General features: G+C 43.6%; 1 protein-coding gene across 1 annotated transcript; it reads right to left on the minus strand.

Moving 5' to 3' along the window:
• Positions 1 to 886: 886 nt before the first annotated feature.
• Positions 887 to 26,289, minus strand: sema3ab (sema domain, immunoglobulin domain (Ig), short basic domain, secreted, (semaphorin) 3Ab). Its single transcript, XM_053885446.1, has 17 exons — positions 25,724 to 26,289; positions 17,505 to 17,665; positions 17,070 to 17,132; positions 13,818 to 13,937; positions 12,335 to 12,425; positions 11,669 to 11,788; positions 10,887 to 11,029; positions 9,027 to 9,141; positions 8,861 to 8,930; positions 8,642 to 8,786; positions 8,360 to 8,579; positions 8,191 to 8,282; positions 8,074 to 8,115; positions 6,934 to 7,091; positions 5,358 to 5,425; positions 2,848 to 2,993; positions 887 to 2,661 (listed from the first exon to the last, which is right to left on the minus strand). Exons 1-17 carry the CDS (start codon positions 25,872 to 25,874, stop codon positions 2,128 to 2,130), a joined length of 2,439 nt encoding a protein of 812 aa, XP_053741421.1. The 5' UTR covers positions 25,875 to 26,289; the 3' UTR covers positions 887 to 2,127.
• Between the last annotated feature and the right edge of the window lie 572 nt (positions 26,290 to 26,861).

Raw genomic sequence — 26,861 nt, forward strand, 5'->3', positions numbered from 1 at the left:
CACATTCCAGCTGAGACTGATTGGCCTTGCAGCCCGAGTGATGGATGAACTAACTCTGCTGTGATCTGGCTTTGAACTTGTGATGCAGAGCTTTTCTCAGTTTTCTTCTGCAATACATCACAATTCATGAGGAGCTGTACTTTGTTTTTCTCCCCACTAGAAGGCAGACTGGTAGCATTGCTATGTTACAACTATATTGGCTTGACATTACTATCAGAGTGACACTAAACCTTGTCATAGAAATGCAATGAAATTTCAAAAAAAAAGCTCCACTACCACAGTCCCATAACGCACTGCAATCATGGGAGCTCATATAACGGTTAAGGTCAAAATCAAAATCAAATTTCCACACTGTCGATACACTCTGTGCTTTGTAGTGGATGTTCCCTGCGTGGTTGCTAATGCTATGTTTGATACATCTCATAAAGATTTTAGAATCGCTCTTTGTGCCCCTGACAACGTTGCTCAGAGGGTCAATTGAACTGAGGGCTTCAACATGCCTATATGTCGGTTCATGAATTTGTCTTGTCTTGTGTGGTACTCATTTGAAAAAAATATCCAGTGACGTTGGGGTTTAAAAAATGGACTGTTTTGGGTCTCCAGCTGACAAGTGTGCGCTATGTATTTCTTGGAATAAGTCAGACGAATTTGCCAATGGACGCTTTGCCATGAGGTTGCATTGGTTTTAACTGTCGACACCTATTGTCCCAATAGAAGATGAGTAATTTCCCTGAGATCTGACAGCAGAGTTTATCATCGGAGAAGCTGCTTCTAAGACAGCATCCAGTGTGGCCGTCTTCTTTGGGACTCATGTCCATGTCAGAGGGGGCAGATCCGAGGCACTCGACCAAGGAGTAAGTAAGTAGAGGAGATGTGGAGGTGATAGAATAAAAAAAGAAGCGGCGCTTCATCAGGACATTTATTAGGTCAGTAGACTACATCATTGTCGCTGTCATGATCATGCTTTATTTCCGCACGTGTGGAGCCTAAAATCCTCTCTGATCATGATGACACTGTCATGACCACAGTACAGCCGTGTCATTCTCATCGAGAAGGAGCTTGTAAAGTCAGTTTCGGAATGATGCGCTGTAATGGTGTGTCACCTGGTGATAAACTTTTCTTTATACATATCTACTTTAGCTTATTATCAACACGCATATATAGAAATGATATGTACAACCTTGTAAGAGATCTTTTTCTTGCGTACTGCATAAGCGAACAGAACAAACAGTGACAGAGGACAAGTGGCATTAGCAGAGCGGGGACATTACCATCATATTCACATGCACTAGTACACAGTGTCATCAAACATAGTTATCGTATTTACATCATTTTCACAGCTACATTCCAGGGTTGTGGTAAATGCTGAGTCCCAAAATGAATTCACAGTCTATGAAATATTTTGGAAGCAGGATACAAGTCGTGGGTTGTTATTGCTCAGTGCGATTGACGGACCACGTGGTTATTATGGTACAGTATTGATGAGTATCACACAGGTTCTTAAGCCGTTGGTCCAGGTACACATCGTAAATCAAAGATAAATTTCTCTAAAAACAGCCTGTTTAAAAATAGCATATATAAATCTATCAATAAATACAAGTGAAATGAAGCATTGAAACAAAGTGTGGTGACGGGACGGAGGTGGATCGAAGCTTATCTGTGGCGCCGAAGCTCCTCGAATCTCCTCGCTGACAAACGTTTGAGAACTGAAGACTGAAACTGGGACGAGTCTTTCCCTTTCTAGCTGACGTCGCACAATACAGTGTTGCTAAGCTACATGACTTTAACTGTTGGTGAGTGTCTTTCCGGGTATTGTGCAGGTCAGATCATGAATGGTTTCTTCGTGTTTCCAGCGATCCACGTGAAGTTAGTCGCGTCAGTAGAGTCCGGTTCTTTTTATTTTTTAAGTTTTTTTTTTTTTTTTTTTCAGCGCTGACCCGTCGCAGTTCTGAGGCCACAGAGGCCAGCTGAGATAATAGCAACATCCTGTCTCTTCCAGTCGGCTGAAGAGAAAACACAGATGCCCACGCTGAAATGCACCTGCCGGCAGAGTCTCTGTCCAGTCAGTGTTGGTGGTGAGCAGAAGAAATAACCAGGTGATCGCAGGATGGGTTTGGCGGAGTCAGGTCACACGCTGCGGGGGGCTCGCTCCAACTCGTGGGTTCGGCGGTTGCGTCCTTTCTGCCGCTCTTGCAGGTGTTTCCACTTGGCGGCGATGCCTTGGGAGCGTATGTGGCCGTGAGGGTTCACCACCTTCTGCTGCTGCTGCTGGTGCTGGTGCTGTATCTGGACCTGCTGCACCAGGTGCGCTTTCTGACGCTTGTGCTTCTTCTCCCTCTTCCAGATCTGCTCGCAGAAGTCGTCCACGCTGCTCAGAGTCGGGTGATTGACCAATGAGAGGAAGTCCCGGTACCACAGCTTCTGGTTGGGACTTTCTCGAGGAGAGGAAAAGTCCGGCGTCTGGCCCGCCTCTTCGTCGCGGTCGCGGTGGAGCAGATCCTCCAGGCGCTCTGAGTCGATGACCTCCAGCGTGACCTTCATAAGCGCCTGCATGTAGCCGTGCTCCACAGCCTGACACAGGTAGATGCCAGAGTCTCTCTTGCTCAGGGTGCGGATGAGCAGGCCTTGCTCCGTGGGGATGACGCGTTCGTCTGACTTCACCTAAACAGTTTTACACCACAGAATTAGACGTGCAACCTACATATTATTCCTGTAGCCAGACGGGAGCTGAGGCTAAAAACCCTGAAATCACACGGCAATCTTGGCGCACGTGTTTTTAAATTCATCGTAAAACTTGAATTTCACCGTCCGAGTCACAGGATCTACTTCATCTGATGAAGTACCAACCTCTTGCCTGCGGTCTTTAGCTGAATGCTGGAACTGCCAGTACGTCCGGGCTCGCTGCGATTTTGGACTGCATTCGAGGAAAGTGCTGCTGTTCTCCACGCCGTAAACAATCTTATCCTGGAGACTTTTCTCGCCGCTCAGCTCATCTGCAAAAAAAAAAAAAGACCATAAATCTGTCAGATTCAGCAGTTCTGCTGACTGGCTGTGTCTTCAGTCGCCTCTTTTGAAGGCAAATTTTTATGATTTCGCCTTATTCTCTCTGGCTTTGCTCGCATCGCAGTCGATCATTCTCACAATGTCCAGCCTCCAAAACACATGAAGTAGTAGCAGCAGCTCAGTTAAGTGAGTGTCGCCAAACACCAAGTCGATTTAAGCTGCTATATCCTACTCATGAATGGTTTTTAAACAGCGAGTTAAAAGATTTATAATGTGAAAGTCTATCAGAAAATGAGGACAATCTCTCTCCTGGGATCCAAGTTCGCTGAATAAGCCATGTGGAAATGAAAATATAAACAATCCATTTATTCCGTGCGTGCTGTGAGTCATAGTCTGTTTTTGGCGGATGATCTCAATCCCACTTAAGTCAGAGAAAATATGAAGAGGTCTGCTACGTATTAGACAAGCACACGTGCGTATTATACTTAATATATGTATATATTTACCAGAATGTGTTGTTTGATTGTGTTCAGTAATACATAGTCAGCATGTAAGCCTGAGGCACCAGGAGTCGCCCATGTCCCTCCTCAACTCTGCAACTATTATACGGCACAACCCACTTGCTAATGTTATTCCATAACAGATGTATTGAGTTTGTAATAAAGCTGCAGATCAGCTCCTGTCAGTCAGGGGATGTGGAACTCAGTGGGAAATTGGCCACAGTGGTGCTCAGTTTCTTGTGGTCTGAATCATGTGAGAGAAAGTGAGAGAAAGAGCAATGCAGCATCAGGAAGTAGGATACTTCATCTGACTGTCTGAGGACTCAGATCCAACTGTCTCCTGTCGCCAAAGTCTGACTGTGGAAGCAAGTTCTTTCTCCACCAGGTGTCTGTAGGAAGAGTCTGTGATGTACTCAGAAGAGAACCGCTCCTCATTTGCTATTACTTTTACCACGATCTGAATGAATGTATTTGGAACAGAGATTAAATTTTCCCTGTTTACATGACGCAAAAAGATACCCACCATAGAATATTACAAGATTCCAGTAATTTGTATCCATATTTTGTTAAATACAGTGTCTGTTGTGTGTAATGTAGATGATGATTTAAAGATTTATGCACAAAAATATATTTTCAAATTCCCCCCAAATTAAAATTAACTTAAAATTAAAAGTAAGATACCACAATTTCTGGACTATATGCATGTCTGATATATGATTTTTTACATGCTAAAGAGCGTCATGCTGCCAAAATATTGATCCTTGTCACATAAAACCGATGAAAAAAAAAAACTTAAAGCGGTCAAAATGTGCTGTTTTTGCCCGTCTGTCTGCAGCGCTGCAAACATAGCCGATCTCCTGGAGGACTAGAGACGAGAAGAGGCGGCTGAGACCAGCTGTGGTGTCGGAACTTCAGACACTTGGGTGAAAACAGTGCGTTTTTAATGTTTTAATGTCAATAAAAGGTGTGACAAGTTCATGATTCAACTTCAGAACATTACAGAGTTTGTTTCATGAGTCAGTCTCAATGCTGGACCCAGTTTTCAAAACTAGTTTAGAAGTGACCCTCATGCATTTTTAAGCCAGGTGCACCATTGACCTTTCTACTGCTCAGACAGCACCACTGCACCCACGACTTATGCTTGAACAAGATACTTTCTCCCTAAATTTAGTGGATGCAGCTAATATTTCGGTGAACTCTATAGTCTGGAATATGTGGTAATTCATTTACTGGTCACATCACGTGGTGTGGACATGTGCCCGGACAGGGAGACATTACTTCATTCCGAAACACTTGAAGCAACTGAGTTAAACGCAACCGTTGACAGAAGCGAGTTGAAGAGGTACAGTAGCTATCAAAGCCACTTTCTTTGCCTGGGCACACACTGATGTTCCCTAAAAAAACAAGGTTCTCAGTAGAGCTGGGCTTCTTTACCAAGACTACTTGCATCCACAACCCAAGGGTGAACAAACGACTGCACCAGTGTCTCTCAGCTATGGCCAAGTTACACTGAGGTTTTCAGTCAAGAGCCTCCACACTGACTGTATGGGGGTACACAGGCTCTTGCGTTTCCACTGTGGAGAAGGGTTCAACTCCAGGTCAGGACAAGTATTTTCCACTCTTGCATGAAGACCAGAGAGAGGACTGTTGTCAAGATTTCAGTGGAGACCAAACATCACTGTAAACAAGCCTGAGCAGGTCGATTAGCTGTGGTGGAGCGAGGTGGCCCTTATGCTGGAAGCCATGGTGCCGTGTTGCTTCTCCAAACTTCCCCTTGGAAACATAGTGTTTTTCTACAAACCTGTGGTGGTTGTCCTGGTGAAATAATAGGAAGAAAGATGCACTCATACCAACCTTGGTGTTGCAGATCTGAACATTGTGTTATCGGGTCTCCATTCCTGATGTCTTGTCTCCTTGTTCTCCTGCGTGAGCAGAGATAAGAACGTTCAGAATAATTTGATATTTGGAGGGAACACGATAAGGTGTCAGCTGCCAGAAGATATGCTGTTGCAGCAGCAGAGCTATGTCACACAACTCTGACAATCGTAAATCATATTTGGAGGAATAATGGAGCATTTTTTCCTCCAAGCCAAACAAGGAAATTGAAATATATGCTCTTGTTGTTTTTTGCATATCACTATTTTGACTGAATAGAATTTAATCTTTTGCAGCTTCAAGTCAATAGTGGAGTGGTGAGTGGGAGGGTGCCCAGCAGGTACACACACACACACACACACACACAGAGGACTGCGCTGCTACAACTCCAACACCTACTTCATCAGCCTGCAGCCATTTCTGACTTTGTTTTCTCATGTACTGCAACAACATGAGCCGGGTTGTATTTCGGACTTAGTCGAAGGAACACCGTGCAATCGCTTCAGTAGCTCTCGGTTGACATGCAGTGCAACTCTGCCAGGCACAAATCCCAGGCTCGCCACACATGTCTTCAATTTACACGTCACTATGATCTTCGTTTCCCCTCTGGGTTACACTATACGTCGGACTCAAGTGTATCTGAGATGCAAAGAGGGTAACCTTGAGGTTTTCTTTCCCCACTTAAATATAAAACAGAAGAAAAGCAAAGTATTACTCACGAGAGGAGTCTCCTGTTTCCTATAAGTGTATTAGCAGCTTTAAAATGGCTGAGCTGTTTTCTCTTTTCTGACCCAATCCTGGCTGAAAGGTTCGAAAGCTCAGTCGATATTCTGGCTCTCCAAACACTGCAGCCGACTTAAGATACCTTTTCTAGAGTACCACATAGTTTATTGTGGTTACTTCTCCTCAGATTAAAATGCATGCATTATCCTGAACATTCAATTCCGCAAAGTCAGACAATTGTTTTCTATATTTTTTTCTCAATTTATATTGTTTTTTTCCCTCACTTCTTTTATCATTTTTTCATTTTATTAGATTTCATGCTTGACATGTACAGTACGATAATCTTGGTATTAACATCTCTGCCACTTGTAACTCTATAAAGCTTTTGCTGCCACTCAACTGCAACACATTCACCATCATCTCAACCCATGTGACCCTGCCTGCACCCTTTCCTTCACCTCCCTTCGTCTCCCTGCATTACCCTGGATGACTGACCCCAGACACTTGAAGTGTTTTCTTTACCACTGTTCACTTGTCCTCCTGCCTCCCTTTGACCCTCACACATGCATCCTGACTGTCCTCTTCACTCATACCTCCACCACCCCCTTCATCCCCCCGGCTCCCTCCTCCTCCTCCTCCTCCTGTCTTGACACTGTCTTTAACTAATGAAAGTGAACACAGTTTGAAGAGCAAAGGTTGCCATCATGACTGGTTCAAGCAAGATGCCTATACTGAGTAGCTCTGAGGGGATTGATATAAAGTCATATAAAGTGCCTCACAGCTTGTCAAACTCTTTGGCAGGAAGGCTGAGTCTAGGGCCTGTGTTGAATACCTCTTTGCCATGGGAAAGTATCTGGAGCATTCGGTCCCATCCCAGGCGCAGTAGGGGTCGCGGGCCAGGCAGCATTCAGCGCAGGCTTTTCCATAAACCTCACAGCGATGCAGAGGCATCTGCGAGACGCCGATGTCGGAGCCCAGGTACAGTTGTTGCTGCACACGAGAGGAGAGGTGTTCACACCACTGCAGTTTACGTCTCACCAGCTGCAATTAAAGCCGTTGTTTTTAAGCAGCAGCTGAGCCTCTGTTTGTCAGTAAATTCTGGTGTGGAATGTGGATGGACCGCTCTCCTCCAGGTGCTGAGAGTGGTCCTGTCAATTAGGTGTCTTTTTTTGCTTCCTGTTTTTTTTCTTGTGGTGTGAAGTTCGCAACAATGAAGAGCTTTGTGTGTCGACATGTCAGTTATCTTGACTTGCTCGCGATGTGGAGACAAGAGAGTCTTTGTTCCAGCTGCTGCAGGCTTATTGCCTCTGTCAGAGACGCATGTGTTTTACGGGGACGCTTCATACGTATTTAGATGGAGTCATTGCAAACTTCCAGCTTCACCTCAGCATGTGATGTCATAACCAAAACATCCATGACGAAAAAGAGTGGATGAGAGTGTAAAAACCTTTGTTCTGTGCACTTTATGCAGATGAGTCTACTCATCACTGGGGCACTTGGATGTTTAAGCTAACAGTATGTTTACAGATTCAGCCCCAATGGTAGCCTTCTGCAGTCAAATATTAAAACAGCATTAACCGTAATTTATTATATACTTCTTATTTTCTTTTTTTTTAACTTTAAAGCTATAGACTATATCGATGACAGGAAGACTTAGAGATTTCAAAAATAAATCCAGCATTTAAGCACATAAAAAACAGCCAGAAAACAGGAGAGATTAATCTTAACTTTTAAATATGATGCTGTATGTCACTAAAAAACTTTTTTTTCTCCATATTTATTTATTTCTAATTAAGAATTTGCATGGTTCACTACTACCTTCTTTTAATTCCTAAAATTTATGTAGAATAAAAATGCAAGTTCCTAAAATTATGTCACTGTTTTTACCTATAATATTATCTCAAACGTTTTTTTTGTTCCTTAGCATTTTCATTGGCTGCACTTTTAGTTGCCGCCAGATGTAGCAATATACCTGTTTGGTTGATAGTTCCATGGCTGTGATGGCAGTCGGTTCCTGCGCAGATATATAAAAAGAGGCGTTAAACACACACCGCTTCAGGAGCAAGAATGGTACCAAACCATGACTCACTCTGAAAACTGTCATTTCCTCCAGCAGGACTTCCTCTAGGTCGTGCCAGGACCCTCTGGGGATGGACACTACTTTGAGTATTGTCCCCATGTCTAGACACCAAAAATATCAGGTTGTAAAAAATGACCATTCAATTCCTGCCTCGTGATTCATAGATAAAAGTGAATACCGGTGCCAATAAACATGACGTCATACTGTCCGTCCTCAGCTTCCACTTTGTCCACCACGATTTGAGTGAACTGATAATCGACATCGGTTTTGACGATGATTGGCCCGTGGTTCATCGGGTACACAGGGTTGAACATGGCCGGGTGGCTTCTGGCGAAGGTCACCACTTCATCAGGAAGGTCTTTTGTTGTATCGAACCCTCCGAAGGTTTGGCTCGGACACTGTGTAGCAAATAATGTCACCTCTGGACAGTCCACGGTGTAATGATGGTGTTATTACTCACAGTGCCGGGGCGCGGATACGGAACCCGTCCCTGAAAGGGCACCCACTGATAGTTCGGTCCGTCTCTATGGGCGTAGGGACCCAAAAAGACCCTTCTGATGTCCGTCATGCTGTACACACACACCGCCGAGCCTTTGAAAATGTTGCTAATGAGCAGGGAGAGAGACGAGCGTTAGAACCTGCGCTCTAGTGGAAACTGCCTCAATGTCAACAACAGTACCTGGAAGTAGTAAATACTGCGTAGATGATTGGACTCTTGGGATCCTTTGTGCTCATAAGAAAAACATCCTCTGAAAGGCAAACAGCAGGAAATGTAAAATAGGGAGCAGACCCTGCCATTGCTGCTGCAGTAACACAAGCAGATGGGAAGGGATGAAGTCACTCACGGAGCTCATCGAAATGCGTGTCGATGCCGTTACTTCCGGGGACTGAGCAGACCAGCCGCGCCTTCAGGAAGGTCGTCCACTTGTTCACCAGGCTCCGGTGACCTCCCAGGTCATTCTGGAAAAATGGACACACAAGCAGAGACATGTCTAAATCAGCAGTTCCTCATGTCCCTTTGTCTAAAGGTGACTACTAAAGAGGGTCGTCGGTGACTGCGCCCAGCAAGAGTTGAGGAAGTAAATGTCAGCATTCCTTAAAGTCAGCGGGAAACATCAGGCAAGCATGTGTCCAGACGCCACTGTTAGATTTCTGTCAAAAGCGCTTAGAAGTGCAGACCACCGTCATTTTTACTCCTACTTTTCGGCCAATTTTATTGTCCTACATTTAAAGTATTCATTTCAGTTTCAATAAGGAAATGCTATCAGTCTTTTCACGCCAGGACCACAGCTTACCTGGAACGGTATCAGGACATCTAGTTCCAAAGGAAGAACAGAACTTATTGGCTCCATAGGCGCATGACCGTTGCTCACTCACGAGTCCGGTGTTTTATGAAGTCATTTCAAAGTCCAGTTATCTTCTTTATTATAATGCATTTTTTAATGATTGTTATTTTTCTCTGAGTCGTGTGACGCATCTTTGATAGGATTCATGGATCCAGATAGCAATCCAGATCATCACCAATAATGAATCATCTGGCCTTGAGCCTTTATCCAAGCTTCTTTGAAGTTTAGGATGGAAAAAGATGACTAGACTGACCTGACTAACTAAAACAGGTGACTGAAGAACCAACACGGCTCTGTTGTATCTGAGCAAATTACTATGAATAAAACGTCAGATTTTCCATCTAAGTTGAGTCTCACATTACCACATTAGATGACACCTTGAAATGCCAAATAAATTCGTTGAGGGCTTCAAAACAGGCCTCTTTGTGTTTGTTGTCTTTGTGTTGTCGTCCAGAGTCGCAGCTCATGAAGTCGATTCAGTGCGGTGAATCACAGCAATCTTCTTGCATAATAGTGTGTTTGTTTTTCTTTCAATAAAGCGGCTTCCAGACATTCTGGGAAATCAGTACAATGTGGTGTCGACGTGAGCTTGTGGTCGGGCCCCAGCACCGGGTGGATTCCTGTTTAATAACATCTCATTCACGAGAAGCGGTTTTATCACGCTAAACCTGGAGGGCGTCGCGGACAAAGCCAGCTCTGAAGTTTAGCATCGGGATACATTTCTGTTATTGACGGTGCTTGTGCGTCTGCGGTTCTGATGACATTCAAAAATTCTCTCAGGTTACTCTCTTCAGGGCCGGATCGGGCCGAGCACAACAAAAGCCTCTTCACTAAAGAGAGCTAAATATAATCCCGGACAAAAAGCTCCTGAAAGCTGCCGCCACTTATGCTCCCATCAGGTGTTTTTCACGACACAGAAGCCATGTGTGTCTGAATAGGTTCACATTAAACTTTCTGCCAGTGGGTACTCAATTTATGCAGCCCAGCCCTTCTCAACAAAGGAAGCACGCTCTCCACACTGAAATTTTAACTGCTGCTCTCACATGCCAAACAGGACTGTATATGGAAAATGCCAGCAGCCCATGTTCAAATGAATGTTCTGTTTCGTTGCTTATTTATGATGCTCGAATATTTTACAAGCTTTAAGCTCTAAAGCAGAGGTTTAGCTCCGTGAAAAAGTTCAGTGTTGAGATGAGATGTCGGAAATGACGAAGAAAATGGTGAGTTTCACACAAATGTGAATATTACTGTGTTATTACTTATTAATGACCCGGCTAAGTTGGTGTATTTCTGATCTAATTCTGTCCACTAAACTGTGTCCGCTGACATTAAAAGGACTCACAACAGTGCGACTCTTACTTTGCACAACTGTCCGATCCGAGCATGGGTGGCCTTCCCAGCGTGCTCCCCGTCTATCGCGTTCTCACGGAAGAACAAGTAGATCTTATCATCCTCAGGGTTGTCACTCTCTGGAATCAGATGGACGCCAACAAACTTTGGATCTGCCGAACAAACAGACAATCATTTTAAAGCTAATACCAATGAAAGCATCAGTGAAAAGGTTTGAAAAACAGTTTTGTGGCTTTATGTGTAAACATTTTGACCACAGCTAATGTTTGTGCTCGTGAAAATGCTAACTGTTTTGTTACTGACTTATCGAGACGCAGCAAACATTAATAAATATGAAACCAAATCAATACAATATTAAACTATATTCTAGTAAAAAGTGTGTGTTATGTGTATTAATATATGAAAAACCTGAAAACAATAGCATTAAACACTTGACACTCTTTAAAGAAATGATTTTAATGAATTTTATTAATGGAACAGACCCAGCTTAGTTTTTTCTTGTGCGTTTTTAACAAAATAAAACATAAAAATAAATAGAATAAAAAAATTTAGAACTTTTTTTGTAAGTAAATTCATGTTTTTGGAATCAACTTCTGTGTTTTGGTTAGATTTGCTTGTCAAGAAAAGACAAATGAATCCTCATTTTTTAAAACCATTTATTTAAATAAAGACACTTTCCAATTTCCGATATATATTTCCTATAACTGAGAGCTGATTTGTAGCAACTGCTGAAACAAAAACAAGATAAATCATGAATAAATCATGTCTAGATTTGATTTCCTTCGACTCACCGTTCAGCCAGCGGGAGTCGTGCTGCTCAGTTCTGATTGGGTGGTGTTTTCCAAGCGTGCGGAAAATTGCGGAGTCCCGTCCCATGAAGTCAGCTGAGGTTCCGGCGTACAGCTCCCCATCTGAGAGCAGGAGGAAAGGCGCAGCTTTAATTGTGGATCTTAGACGGAACACCTGAGCAGCAAGGTCCCCGGTGGAAGAGCGTCAGAAATAAAGCATTGTTCAGGAGACGCGACGAGTCAGAGAGGAGGTGGCGGAACAGATGAGAACAGAAGTGTCAGAGCGGAGACATACAAAGGGAGATGGTGATGACTGGCACTGAAGTGGAAAATGCCCATCTGTAAGGTCAATGGTCGTGATATAACACAATACGATAAAATATTAGGGTTAAGCAGAGACGCCTTGCTCACACGCGCTCTGGCCAACAACCAATAAAGAGTCATCTGCCACACACGCCCTTCACTTAATGTGCTGCTAAAATAGAGTTTACTGTGCTGCCAATGAGGGGTTCGTGTTGCCGTCTGCTGAATGATGACAGGTCGACCTTTCACGTGGGGAATAGTGCTGCTTTAATTAAAGAGAAACTCAAGGGGTGTCTGCCAGAATTCCACCTTTTATGTGACCCCCTTGTCAACACCCACAAATTGCCCGTCCGATTTGGAACTCACCAATTAGCATGGAGGCAGTCGTGAGCTTGGGATCGTAAGGGCTTTTCCCTCTTCCGTTTTCTATCTGGGAGCTGAGCCGGAAAACGTTGTCCTGAAACACAAGAGATGTATTCGATTATCAGAAGGGGAAACTTTTCCCTTTTGCATTGCAAGAGTGTTTAAGCTCCTCAGCAGTGAAATATATTTGCGTACATTATTTTAATACCAAGATTTAGTTGTGGCTCTATTCATTCTAACTCACTCAACAGTTTAAGGTCTGACCTCTGGATGTAGAGCCAAAGTTGAGTTGGATATGGTCTGTTTCTTTACATGGCAGCCAACATGTGCTGTTATCAATGGTAACACTGCACTTGTCAGGATGGTGGTTTGGTAGTAGCCCAGCGAAAGAGTTCAACCAAACGGGTTTTCCTGTGCTCTTAACTAAACAGCGTCTCATGTTTGAGCGACCGTGAATATCTCGGTCAGATGTGGAAACCCACAGTGAACTCGCTGTCATAATAAACTGCCAGGCACTAATGTTGTTGGTCCCAATTTTAGGTCAACTGGAACTGGCGCATGTCGTAACTGTGTTATATCACATACAGCAAGATATGAAGCGATACCAGGGGCTGTGAATGGGTGGCGCTATGATAGTGAGTGTTCAGGCTTGTGTCCTTGTGTTATTTAAACCCTTGTAACTCAACTGTTGCAGTGCATTATGAGACTTGCCGATATTCTAACTAATGAAAGGTGTGAAATTGTGTCACAAGTGGCGAGACCATGGGCTCCCTGAGGCCTGTGGGACTTGAGTTTGACTCTTTAAAATGCATCCTGCATGATAAAAACTACATTTAAGTGAGTAAAGATTTTCATTTTATTGTGACTGTCTTCAAGGCTAAAATCATATATGTCATGTGAGGCTGTCGATGGGAGTGAAGTAGATGTTTCACCTCCTCTAACCGGACCACTTGCCAGTCCAACACACGGACCAACTTAAATTCCTCATATTGAAATCGGTGTGTTTCTTTCATTTACCTTCACCGATGTTATTGCTTTGCCCAACATTGGAATGATTTCAGATTTCAATTTCCTGCCTTGCCTCTGAACTTCTTCAAGTCTTGGCATGTTATTTTGACTTCAAGCATTCAGTCCTTCTTTTTATTTATTTATTTTTTATTTTTCAGAAAATTTTAAAAAGCGGGTTGTGATTTATTCATTCAGGAACCGGTTCAGCACGCAACATTCTGTCCGGTCGGTTTCCCTGGAGTGAAGCAGGGGATGTGGGTCCAGCTGGCTGCTGGTGCCTTCACTGTTTGCTACCAATGTCAACTGTTTTTTGTTAAGTGAGTGAATTTTCCAGTTATTTCATTCGGCACATGAAAGAGAAATCATGCTTATGAATAAGAACATTTTCTCGAGTCAGCTTGCAAACCACTTGTTTTTGGCAGTAGAAACCAGGTCACAGCCATTCAGTATTTCTTTTACTTCTCATGTAAAGTATTACCTCTGCTTTCTTCCCCACCTCCACGTAGGTGCACACAGGGTGGAAAGCCCCAGTGCCGCACGCGTAAACATGCGTTTGGTTGAAGGGTTCCAGCACCTTGACGAAATTGGAGCACTCCCTCTATAGGACAGAAACAAGAATACATCATGACAACTCCAAAATCATTGCTGCATTCATCTTCTCTCCGAGTGTGGTTGCATGTTAAACGGGAGTGGATTTACTTACATCCGAAGCTTTAGATTAAAGGCCAGTGTGGGTTTATGTGTGTGATGTGCCTGTGCTTCTCAGGGGCCATATGGCATCTATAGTTCCTTGTGTTTCTCCTGCACGTGGCTGTGCAGCCTGCTGACCTCAGGTGCCACATAAAAGATGCGCGGCTTGGTGAAGAAGGTGGAGAAAACAATATTCCACTGTTCACTGAAAGGCATTGAAAGACTTTCTGGACCCATTTATTTGCAGTCAGTCACATTAAATTTTGTTTTTAAATCATTTTTCACACATGACAATGAGCAAGAACAGGGTTTATTGAAGCTATACTTGGAGGCTTTGGAGGCTTAGTTTTTCAAACTTATGTTTGATGTCAGTGGTTTGAAAATATATATATATTTCCCCCTCCTTGAAGCATAGAAAGTACCTTCTGCTTTCTTCTTTAAACAGTAATTCAATCTTATTTTGTTCATGCCTCATCCATTTAGCACATCCCGAAAACACATTCAACTAGAGTGATATCCATGTTTATTTTATTTTATTTTTTTTAGCGTCAGAATTCTTCATTCTTAAGTTGACCTGTACTTTTGGGGGTGGATTCACATAAGGACCGGTACAGATGGAGTGCTCAACTGCCCGTCTCTGACGTGTGTTTTAAAGCAAGACGTATGACTTTTATTGACGTATGACCTCAGATGACATTCATTTCGGGTGGCCACATGTCTAGAAAACTGGGCAGCTGTCCTTCACACTGAAGACACAATCTCTTATTTAAATAGTCACCTCTCCGCCCTAAATTCTAACCTTACCCAGTTTCAAACGCCAGACCTAAGCCAGAGTACGAGCAAACCAGGATCTTAGTCAAGCTACCCTGCATTCAGACCAACTTCCTCACAAGCTCAAGCTTTCATGAACAACAACCATGTTGGCATCATATAGCTACACTGGGAACATGACGCTGAGATCATTTTTACGGTTTGGTGTTGAATATACCTGACCTGATACCCGCATCTGTTGTGTTACCACCTTTTACAGCCATCTTTCCTCGTCTTTACTTTCATGTTGTATTTGTGTGTGGCTTTGAACACATGAGAGGACGAGTTCACACTTCACCTCCTTTTAATTCACACTTTCCTTGCCTGGCTACCAGAAAGACCACCCTCGAGGGCACTGCATTCATCTCAGCTACAGTGTTTACAGAAACCGCACAAAAGATGTTATGACCCTTCAAGCCAGTCCTACAATGGGTGGGAGACCAGAGAGCTCGGCCTGTCTTGGTCAAAGCCAAGGCTGCGAACTTGAGTGCAAAGATTCCGGACATGGCTCTGACATTCCCGCTCACCGCCCGCGGGTTCGCTCCTTTCAAAACCTCTCGGAAGGATGAGGATGAAGTCAGATTTAGTGTGTGCTGAGCGATGTGTTGTGCAAGATATATAGTGATCTGGATTTTGAACCTGTATTTACCTCAAACTCTTGAAATCCACGTAAACCCCGGGCTTCACTTTGTATCTTTTCTGTTTGTCAAGAGGTTGATCTTCACAACATGCATGAGACAAGTGGGAGTTTAAATGTTCTCCTCAAGCTTGGAAAAAACGTAGCCTTGTCTGTCTGTGTGGGTCCACTCAGCGCCGTGGTAAACCACTGTGACTGTTTTCAGCTCCCAGCTAGTGAGAAATTCGTTGAGTTGACTTTTTAAGTTGACTTTTCCTTTTTGGCCAAAAACATTGTGAAGAAAGGCGTCACTAAGGCAAGCTAACATCTGGATGAACTGGAAATCTGTTGCGTTATCTACTACTAATATAGACATTCTCTACTGTTCCCTACTTGACGGTCGCGACCCACAACATCCAAAGTATGGGTCCATTTCAGAACACGTACCTCTTACCACACTACTTTACAAACCTAAAATTTACAAACGAATGTCGCGCTATTTCTAAGATTACAATTGACAACACTACAGTCAGGCATGTTCCTCAACCTGCACACGTGGTGTAGCCACTAGCCAACAAATTGTTAAGGTACTTGGTAGGGATGGATAGATGAGGTTTCATGAAACAGTGTCCGGATTTCCCCAGGCCACCAGATGGCAGTGTCTGCTGTAAAATGTTTGGTCTTAAATGGCTAAGTCATTGAAACCGCACTTCATTTCTAAGCAAAAAGGCGCCATCTAGAGGGCTCTGAAAATTACTATACTGTGTCATCAACCCTGCAACACTGTGTCATGATACCTCATCCACCCATCACTGGAGGTCGATGGCAAGTCACTATCAAAATTCGCCAAAAGCTCATTCAAATGACAGAATGACAACTCTCCATCGCACGTCAAAGGAAGCCATCTTATCACTATCACTGGATGTCACACTGCATGTGCATGTGGTAACGGAGAGAAGTAGAAAACAGAAATCTTTGTCTCCTGGCCTTTTCTCTCTCAGTCAAGTGTTCACCTTCGGGTGTCGCTCACTTTATATAACTCGGTAGTGATCCCTTTCATCCAGTGTTTTCATCACACTGCCGTTCTGTTCTGCAACATATCGACGTGTGACTTTGAGGCGCCAAAACAGTTCTATTAATTTCAGCGTGCATGAAAGGGATGGCTGTGTCTCTCTGTGGTGGACAGTCGAGCACTTTCACAGAGAGCTGTCGACGATTCCTGCACAGATAACTGAAGTTTTCATGTGATCGTGTATTCCAAACAAATGCGCGTGTTATCCGAGCGCATACTGGTCTCACTGTTGCAGATTTCGCTGAAAGGGTAGTGATCTTTTGCGCCTGACGTCAAATTGTTTCAGCTTAATAAATGATTTAGGTCAGAAAAAGGTCTCAGCGTTGGCTTTGAGATAATGACCTTTGGCTATGTTAAACTACACCACATATGATGGATGGTAGTGGGCGACACACTTGGCTGGAAGATTAAAAAAAAACAACATTATTGTCTGCGATTAGACGGCCATATGGAGCGTGCGAGCCATGTAATCCTGCTTCTGCTGCAGCGACGTGCTTCATGAGAACGCTTGTGACAACAAACAAGACTGGCTTTAGTCTTACCGAGAGATCTTTTCCTGCCCACTTGCATTCATCGCGTCTGTTGGGAGCAGCCAGCCAGGGGATCTGCAACAAACGTCCATCAGAGCGTTACCTTCTGTTGACTCTTGCGTGCACGTATGTCTGCCTACGCCGACGATGTGATTTGTTATCCACTTTGTTTCACTTTTGTCCATTATTCATCCAGGTGAACATAGAGCAGCTAACATGCCTGGTACGGCGTGTGATTGTGTGCGACAGCAATGGCCTGAAATATTCACGAAGCACTTTTCTGAAGAAACAGAAAAGGAAGTCCCGAGATACCTGAGCCAGTGAATGGCACTCTGCATAGATGCACCCTCTCAGGACAGGTATTAAATCAGCCAGATGAGTTCAGACTGTATGCATGAATATTTAAAAAAAAAAGCCGAGCGCCTTAAGACGACGCGGCGCTGTTACCTGCGCAAAGTCTTTGCTGATGTTGAGAAGGTTGAAGGAGAAGATGTGATCTTTTGCTCCCACCACCAGTCGACCTTTTTCCTCATCCAGCAGGAAGGTGTGGTAGGATGAACTGTTGACCAGCCCCTCGAAGGTCACCAGGTTATTGGACTCTCGCATTTCTGCAGACAAGAGGGCTTGTACAGTAAATAACTGCTCATAATTCATCTTAAATTCTGCCTTGTTCTCCATGACTTTTGAGGCCTGCAGCTCTACTTTGAGTTCCACATCCACTCTTGCATTTAGACATGGGAATATGTTGTTAATTAGTGGAGATAAATGAATTTATAATCACACACGTGATAATTATTACATGCATCATTTATATATTCTGTTTTCACAAATGTCAAAACTTCTTCTTTTCCTTTCGGCTTCTCCCTTCATGGGTCGCCACAGCGGATCATCTCAATAATCATTATTTATTTTCAAAACAAATTCCATTAAATTAAAAAAGTCATTTTTCATGCTGTTTCTTTTGCTTGGGAAACTGAATTATAGAAAAAACAATCATTGCTGATTTAAATGGAGTATTTTGTTTCCCTCTGACTGTTGTGAACTTGGAAACATTTGGGACTGAGCCACTGTCAACGGTGCATTGACTGTATCTGAAGCTTTATGAGCCTCCATTAATACAGGAGATGCTCCAACAAGCACAACATGGTTGTATCTTCACCTCACTCAGTGATACACTTGACCGCATGCTTTATTATTGTGGAACTACATTAAACAAAAAAATTGTAAAAAGTGCATAAAGTAAACATTTTTATCTTTTTAAAAATTTCATTTCAATAGGGAAATTGAATGAATGATATGACATGGACTATTACACGGTGCTGAGTAGGCTATGTTTTATCATTCTGGGAGTAAATTAACTCAAAAAGTTCATATTTTACTCATTAATAATATAAAGAAAATAATAATAATAATAATAATTGTTGCAGAAAAACTGCTGGTTTGGTCGAGCTCGGAGGTTCCCCAGGTCCAGGGAGGCTTTGAAGGAATCATGATTCTATTCTATGGCCTCAATTGAAGCAATGATCACAAAATTAAATTATAATAATTCTGGCTATAAAAATGTTGCTATGCTACAGTAACATCATCTCTGCGTCACTGAGTGATTCGGACTCTGGACTCCCAAGTCCTTGGCATGAGTTTGATTCCTTCCTATTTGCTGTCAACGTCGCACTTCTTAGAATGGAGAAGCACTTTTGTTGGCTGAATTCATAACGTCACGTGACATGAGACGGAACTCAGGTGATTCAGTCGCCGTGCTAGTCCAGCGCAAGTCATCGAAAAGTGCAGCAGCACCAAACGCTTGATGATATTATTATTATATGAGGAATTTCCCTCCCATTTGTATAAACCCAGCAGAAGATATCGTCTGGTGAATATTTCCGAACCCTACCATCAGGCGAGACCAGGATTTTTAATGTCACTGTATGTGTGTGGTAGAAGAATCAGTGATGGGCCAAGCCAGAGCAGGCTCAGCCAAGCTGAACTGGACCAGGGGGGGAGAAGACGCCAGAACTGGAAGCCAGCGATCAAACTGTCTTTTGCGGGGAAGTGATTTTGACCACACAGGGGCCGAGCCAAGTAGAACTTTGTGCACTCTCAGTGGAAAAGTAGGTGCAATATATAATGCCACATTATTCTGCAATTACTCCACTGTCCAAATTGGAGGTACCACTCCAAACCACAGCAACTGGACCTGTAACTATGGGTACAGCTCATGTTTTGCTGTGTAATCCAAGTGTCTGCCAAGTCTGGAAGTGAAGAAACATTTAGCTGTTTCAGGAAAAAAGTCAATTCAGGCCACCTTTCTCACATCCCAGTGTACTTCATTTGGATCTTAACTTTCTTATCCCTCACAAAAGATTAAAACCATCGTGGAGATTCATCCTGTTTCTGGCCGTCTTTGTATAGTAAATAACAAAACTACTCATGAATGTTTCAACAGTAAGCATAGCCCCCTTGAAGTGTGTCAGAGCCCAAGAGAGCGGAAAGAAGCAAGGTTTGCGAGAGGAAATACGGTACAGACTGAACTCCACGTCTCGGACCGATCTGTTTTAATGTATATTTTATGCTGACATTTGAGTCACAGATCCGGTGTGAAACAGAAAATAAGACTCATGTGAGTTTCCAACCACAATGTGTGAAGTCATCTGGTGAGATTTTTTTTTTGTTTTCCCGAAGCATGACATGACTGTGCAGACGTGAATCAGAATCCAGGATGGTGACATGCTGAGTGGGGAAGTCCTGCTTTATTGTTATTGCTTGAGTTCGCTTCCTGTGCCTCAGAAGTGATGGGAAGGGATTTGGACTGTCTGCCAGAACATAAACTCCAGGCCCAGAAGGTTCTCGGACTTAGAGGTCTTCACTGAGTCTGACATCCTGAGGATTAGGAGAGATGTGAAGAGCCAAGCTGGTCTGCAGGTGCAAGGGTTGACAGTCCCCTGGTATTCACTGAAAAAACTAAATCAGTCATGCATATAAATCCTGTGGTCCGAGTTTCCATGACCACCATAAATAGCCCATGCAGACTCTTCAATGAGACATTGACACCTCAAGGAAGCTTTTAAATGTACTGCTTACAAAACCATTTGGTTTGCTGGTGGGTGTTTAGTGGGTGTGTTCTGTGTTCTTGAAGTATCTACACTTGGATTCCATCTTCAGCTGCCCGTGGATTTACGACTGTTTTGGGTCAGTTGTCCATTCAAAGACGCTTCCAGGTTCATGAGGGGTAGGTGAGGTGTCATGAAACAGTATTGCAGGGTTGATGAAACAGGGTCCTAATTTCCAGAGACCACTAGATGGCGCTCTTGATTTAGAAATGATGTGAGGCTTCAGTGAATCGGGTCTTTAAGTCCAGCATTTTACAGAAGACTGAAAACCCAGACACTGTGTCATGAAACCTCATCAACCCTTTAGTACTGTGTCATGAAGCCTCATCTACCACTACACTACAAATGAACAGGAGACGATGCTAATACTACCAAGTACTGCAGCCTATTTCTTGATCTTCCCAAAACAAGTTAGATGTCTGTGCTTCGTGTTTTGAACTTCAGATAACTCTTAGATATTACGTGTTTATTTACATTTTCAAATTGAGGAATCAAGATTCAATAGCATAGTTTTCAAATGATAATCCTATCATTACTTACAAGAAAGTTTAGCTTCATAAAATCTATTATTTTCATAAATATATAAATGTAAATATCATTTAAAATATCAGGAGTCTTTCAATCTTTTCGATGGACGTCCAGTTCGTATCTAAGGTATTGTGTCATCCAAATGCGCTTTAAAGAAACATACAGACGTGGAACATGTTCAAGGTTGTAAAAAGTTCTTCCAGTGCTGTTCCAGATTTATGTTGCTCTGTAGCCATGGTGATCAATCATCGGTGAATTCACTGTAAGTCCTTCGTTGACAGCACAATAACACCCGGCTCTGACCCTCTTTCACCCGCAACAAGGCTGCGCTCATGAGTGGGAGAGCAGCATGAAAAGAGAATCGGAGAAAACGCAGCGCGTGATAAATCCATGTTTTTCTTTTCACTCAGCTCCTCTCCACTGAATCATCTGGATATAATAATGATAAGTGATGGTTATAGCCCCACACTCATCAACCTCTTGTAAAATAATAGCCTCTAATATCTTAGCTTCTTAATGTGTTGTTTTGAACACACAAGTTATTGCTAGCTGTCGAAGACACTTCAACAGAACGTGTTCTGACACGGCGACTTTGCTGAAAACCCAAATCCATCTGTGAGGTAACGCAGGGGTTTACGCCGACAACCCATGTGTGTGTTTGGGCTACTGTCTCTGAGAATAGTGTCCATGGTAACGCTGCGTTCAAGTTATGAAGGGCTAATCGCCCAGAGACAGGCGCTCACTGTTGTGTGTGGGGTTGGACGTGCGCGCTTGTTGTGGTGAGTAGCGGAGCATGGGAGCACACAGTATGGCAAAATGGTCTGAATTCATGTGAAGAAATGAAAAACACATGAGTGATGTTTTCAACTGTGTCGACATTACTTTGGCTCTATGCTAGGTGCTGTGACAGACCTGCTGCAGCTTTTCTCGGGGTCTACCCCGGAGCATTTTTCCACTCAGACATGTCAGGAACACCTGAGGAAGGTGTTCAGGAAGAGGCAGTTCTGCTTTGACTTGCTTCATTCACCCAGCAGAAGACTCAAAATCTGCCTCTTCTACCTGCTGACTAACTCTATTGGTCACTTACCGAAAACAGTTGATCTCTCCACCACCACCACCCTCACCACAACCCATTCTCACTTGCATGGCGTAAAATATATTGACGTTGGGAACGTGGACTTTTGCGTACTATTCTATCGACAAAGGCAGCCTTCAGTGTTGAATGTTATTCATAGCTGTTTCAATGGACTGAAAGAACGGTTTCCTCTGTAGCGTAGGGGTGGAATGTGTGTTGCGCCTGGTTGCATGGCGCATAAATGTGTGGGTGAAGATTTAAAAAAAAAGTTTTATATGCATATAACTCCAGGCGCGGGTGCGGATCACGCATCACGGAGCGCAAGAAGCACCCCACGTGGAGTTGCGCGAGTGCAGGGAGACACTGAACGAGACTGGATGTCAGTTGCTATTTACAGTACAACTATAAGTCCGTAGCTCTCCTCATATATTGAAAGTCTCTGTGACTAAAACGCATGACCATTTGATGGCCTTTAAATAGCAATCTGACACATTATAAAACCTAGAAAGAATGGAGCGCCATCCCATAGCTGCCAATGCGTCAACATGCGACGCTGAAGGCTGTCCTTTTCGTCAGCATAGGACGCAAAAGGCAACTTTCCCACCGTCATTATATGACGCCAGTTTGAGTGAGGATGTGTTGCCCAACATACTTGAACCCCTCCATCTTGGACAGAATCTCAGCAGACACCCCCCCCCATACCACCCAAGGTTGCTTACTTCACGCTACCAAGAGGACGACATCATCTGCATAGAGAAGCGGTGACTTCCTAATGCTAATAAACTGAGGATTCCAAATGTTCTGCTGCTAGAAATTCTTTCCATGGAAGTCAATACTGCTGGATGTTGTAGCGACCTTTAGAGCTAACATCACAAATATAATTATAGATGATGATCCGTCACATTTGCTGAGTCATAGTGTTGCTTCTGGTGTTGAAACACATTTTACTGTGACGTTACTATTTCATGAAGATCAGCTCCTGACAGGCTTATAAAGTTAAATGTCATCCGGCTGCTCCCTGATCAGCACAACCGTGATATAATGAGCTCATAGCAGCTTGTTGTCATTTAACCCCCATGAGATATTTCCATGGACGGGCGAAGAGAAAGATGACATGGACAGGTGGCAACGAGAATCCTGGTCTCGGAACAGGTGGCTGCCGCTGTATTTTGCACGTTAGTTTTTTTTATTTTTTGTTTTTACGCGCAGCCTGTCACTTATCGTTTTTAGCCGCTATTGTTTCCTGCGGCCGCTCCGCTCTGCCGCAAACCACTAACATGCTTGGATGTGTGAGAAGAAGGAGAGAGTAAGAGAAGAAAGTGCAAAGTAAAAGAGACAGAGAGATGAGGGGGCAGATGGAGTGGATGCAAAGAATCAACAGTCCCATGTGAGACCGATAAAAATAAACTCTTTTACCCTACATTCTCGCTGACTTTTCTCTCTGTCTCTACTGGAGGGCATGGGTGGCGTTATCTAAGTGCCTTCTCTGGAAAAGCACAATGAGACACGTGTGGTCCTACTGTAAACGCTCGGACGTGGTTCGGTAATGACACGCAAAATATTTAAGCATATTGTGTGGATTTATTGATTTTTTTTTTTAATTTTTTGGGAGGATTTACTGACGTTTATTAGCATGGCTAGTTGCTATGCGACTTCTTCGCGACATCTGTGCTCTAGGTGCTTTGTGACAAGATCGCCACCTGCTGTCCAAAGGAGATCATTGCAGTCAGTGCTATTTCTAAGGCGAATTGTATATGGAGGAAAAATAAATCAAATGATATCCTGACTGGAAATGAGTAGCTTGCCGGAGGTAAGTGCTGTGTCTTAAATGCTCAGCATTTACTGTAGTAAACCATGGTTGAAGTACGATGGCAGAACTTCCTGCTTAAACCCCCAACTCACTAGTGTTTATTCGCGACTTTAACTGCCCACATTTTGTGTTCTGAAATTGAAGCAGCGTCCATTTAGCTGAACCCCTCATTTCAAATTATTATTCCTCTCAGAATTAATTGAAATTGTTAGTGGGGAATTCAAATGGACCACAAGCCAATACAAGTGCGCTGCATTTAGACTGCAGAACAGGGACCGAAGCAATCATGAAGTCACAGCAATTTGAATAACAGCAAACCAGTTGAGACGAATTATTTTATAGCCACATTTCCAGGGTAAAGTGTGAGGCGAGCTTGTGGGTGAGCTCTTTGCTTTGCCAAAGTGGAGGTCGCCGGTCAGCTGGAAGTACCTCTGGCAGAACACACACTTTCATAAATCCAAAGTCTGCCGTCTCATTCGAATTTTAAGTGAAAGAAGTACTCAATTTTTATGAATGCACATAAACTTGCAGTCACACTCCCGGATGCATTCCTCTGGTTTGATTTATCTCAGCCGTGTTTGCGGATCTCCGCTGCTTCTTCCTCGACACCTTGTGAATTAATTGTTGATACAGTTGGACCTTTCCTGATGTTTAGGTAGCCATGGGGTACCATTGTTATCTTTCCCCTTACTCCAATGAACTCTGACCCTGAGCCATTAGTTTGGAAGATCGCTTGGAATCTCCTGCGGTGAAGGTGGAGGGCGTGATAGTGACACACAGGAACGAATGGAGGGATACGGTCGTGAAGGTATTGAGGAGATATGAAGCTCAGCGCGACCGGAATCCACACCTTGGGGATTTTATATGACAAAATGATGAGTGATTCCTGATGTTGACACAAAAGTGCTTTACAAGAGTTTAAGACATCCACATTTGTTACGCAATGTTTCCTTGTCAGACGTCTATTAGCTCTTGCCATGGAAACAGAGGACAGTCAGGGAAGAGGCTGTTTACGATCCCACTATTATACATGGCTAATAAATCGCCAGACTTCGTCCGACAAAATGTCACAAGAAAATAAACAGGTTCAAGGTGAGAGCCGAAACCACCAGCCTGCGACCTGCGTGGTGTCCTCCAAATAGAGAAATCACGGGCGTGTTTCCCTAAAGTGGTGGGCTCTTCACCGACACACACACTCGCAGGTACCATTAGCTGCAGATGGCACGGCGCGTGTATATGTGTGTGTTCCAGTGAGGGAGTGTGTGTATAATTATGGATCTCCGAGCGCTCGGCTAAAGACATCTCACTTTGGGGGAAGCCATCTGCTGGAACAGACCTGTGCCATTCATCCTCACTGTAATTGCCACACACAGAAGAATTAAGAGGGGAATTATACGCAGGCGTGTGAGTGGTGTAAAAAAAACAAACGTTGATAGCTCGACTGGATCCCAAAACTGGGGGACTCACAAAGAAATGAACTGCTTTCAGGTGAATAGGTATTAAGGAGTGTTATTATGTTGTCTGTTGTGCTATATGATGTTGAAAATAAAGCCCAGTTACAATTACAATTGTAATTGGTATTTTTATTTAAGTTTTGTAAATGTGTGGCACATTTACAAAACTTGCCATTTTCTTTGAGGGTCAGCTTCAGAAGAAGTTGCTCTAAACCTCTTTAATTCAGTTGTAAGTCACAGTTTTAAATCATAGTTTGTTTAGTGGTTGTTGCAGAAGTGCAATATTTAATATTCCATAGAATCCATAAATAAAGGAATTCCAATTGAGCTCTGGTACCTTCCTTCTTTACATTTACAGTTGAAAATTGAGCAATGGAGATGCAGCTTGTGCTACAGTTTTTATTTTGGTCCTTTGGTTTCTGACCAAAGTGCAAAGACAAACTTGATTTTTGGCGCTGAAATTGAAACTTGCTGTGAGTGAAGCAGCTCTATTCAGACCACTGAAATGAGAGGTGTGTTCCAAAATAGATGTTATTTTAAACTCACAACTTTACTGCTCTTTTGAGTAATAAAGTCTGTTCTTGACAGGTGCAATTGATTTAGGAGCCTCTTTCCTGCTTCTGTTCAGTCGACCACCTTCAGGGCGGCAACGCTGCCGACCTCCTCCATGACACAAAGAGAAAAGGTCTTACCTCTGTATGAAAGTTTTAGCCGTGGCACATTGGTCTTTGTCTTGTGAGCAGTGGTGCCGTCTGTCCTGAACAGAACCAGCGCACACAACAGCACCGCGCTGCAGTAGCAGGAGCCCATGCTCCTGAGGCAAGGAAAGTCTCTACGATACATGCCTCCGATAATCCTGCCAATATTTGAGGAGTGGTTGTTGCCCTATCTGTTCTGTGATGCTCCACCAGCTTGGTCCAGATTCTGCAGGTCTCCTACCCTGCAAGACCCATTCCTTCTAACCTGGGTCACAGTCCAGTCACGGGTCACGGGGAGTTCTTCTTCTAGCCAAGCATCAATGGCAGGTTATTGGTTCAAGAGTCATAACTAAGTCTGCAACTGTCCCCAGGCTGGAATATTCCATCCACATTACTGTTGAGTCCTTAATCCAAAGTGGATGGTTCTGTCCTGTCGGCTTGAGGTGGTGGTCCAAAGTGCTGTTTTGCTCTCTACTTCACACTCTGGACGACTTCAGCTCCATTTAGCGCAGCTCAGCCGGTCCACACAGCACCAGGATCACAGTGCAACTGAGAATAGCCGAGGCAGACGGCACAGCCAGAGAGAGAGAGAGAGAGAGAGAGAGATAGGGAGGGAGAGTGAGGAGGTGGGAGTGGGAGAGAGAAGGTGGAGAGCACAAGAGAAAGGGAGCGAGAATAAATGAGAACCCGGGACGTTCATAATGTTTTGTAACCGTAGTTTGTTTTTCACTTTGTTTAAAGATAGAGCCCAGACGTGACTGGCCTGACCACAGTTTAATAAATTAAGCGCTTTACGAGAAGTTCCAGGGTGTCTCCCGCCCTCTGCTTCATGACTGGCGTGCGCAGCAGCTTTAAACAACAAACAGATGACAATGGAAGGATGGATGCATCAAGAGAGTCGGGGACGTGAGCTTTGAATGATTCTAACTGTGTTTAAATATCACTGTTGGGACACATAAAGTCTGTTGCAGCTCAACCTAGCGGCGCAGGGGTCAAGGACCTCTCTGACTGAGAGAGCCACAAAAACTTTTAAACTGTCCTTCCATTCGGCTGAATATGTATTATACCGAAAACAACTGAATGGAAAAGAACTCTGACAATTTTAGACTTTAATAGGGCTCTGATAATTTTT

This window comes from Synchiropus splendidus, chromosome 14 (genome assembly GCF_027744825.2).
Source record: "Synchiropus splendidus isolate RoL2022-P1 chromosome 14, RoL_Sspl_1.0, whole genome shotgun sequence".
NCBI classification, from domain to species: Eukaryota; Metazoa; Chordata; class Actinopteri; order Syngnathiformes; family Callionymidae; genus Synchiropus; species Synchiropus splendidus.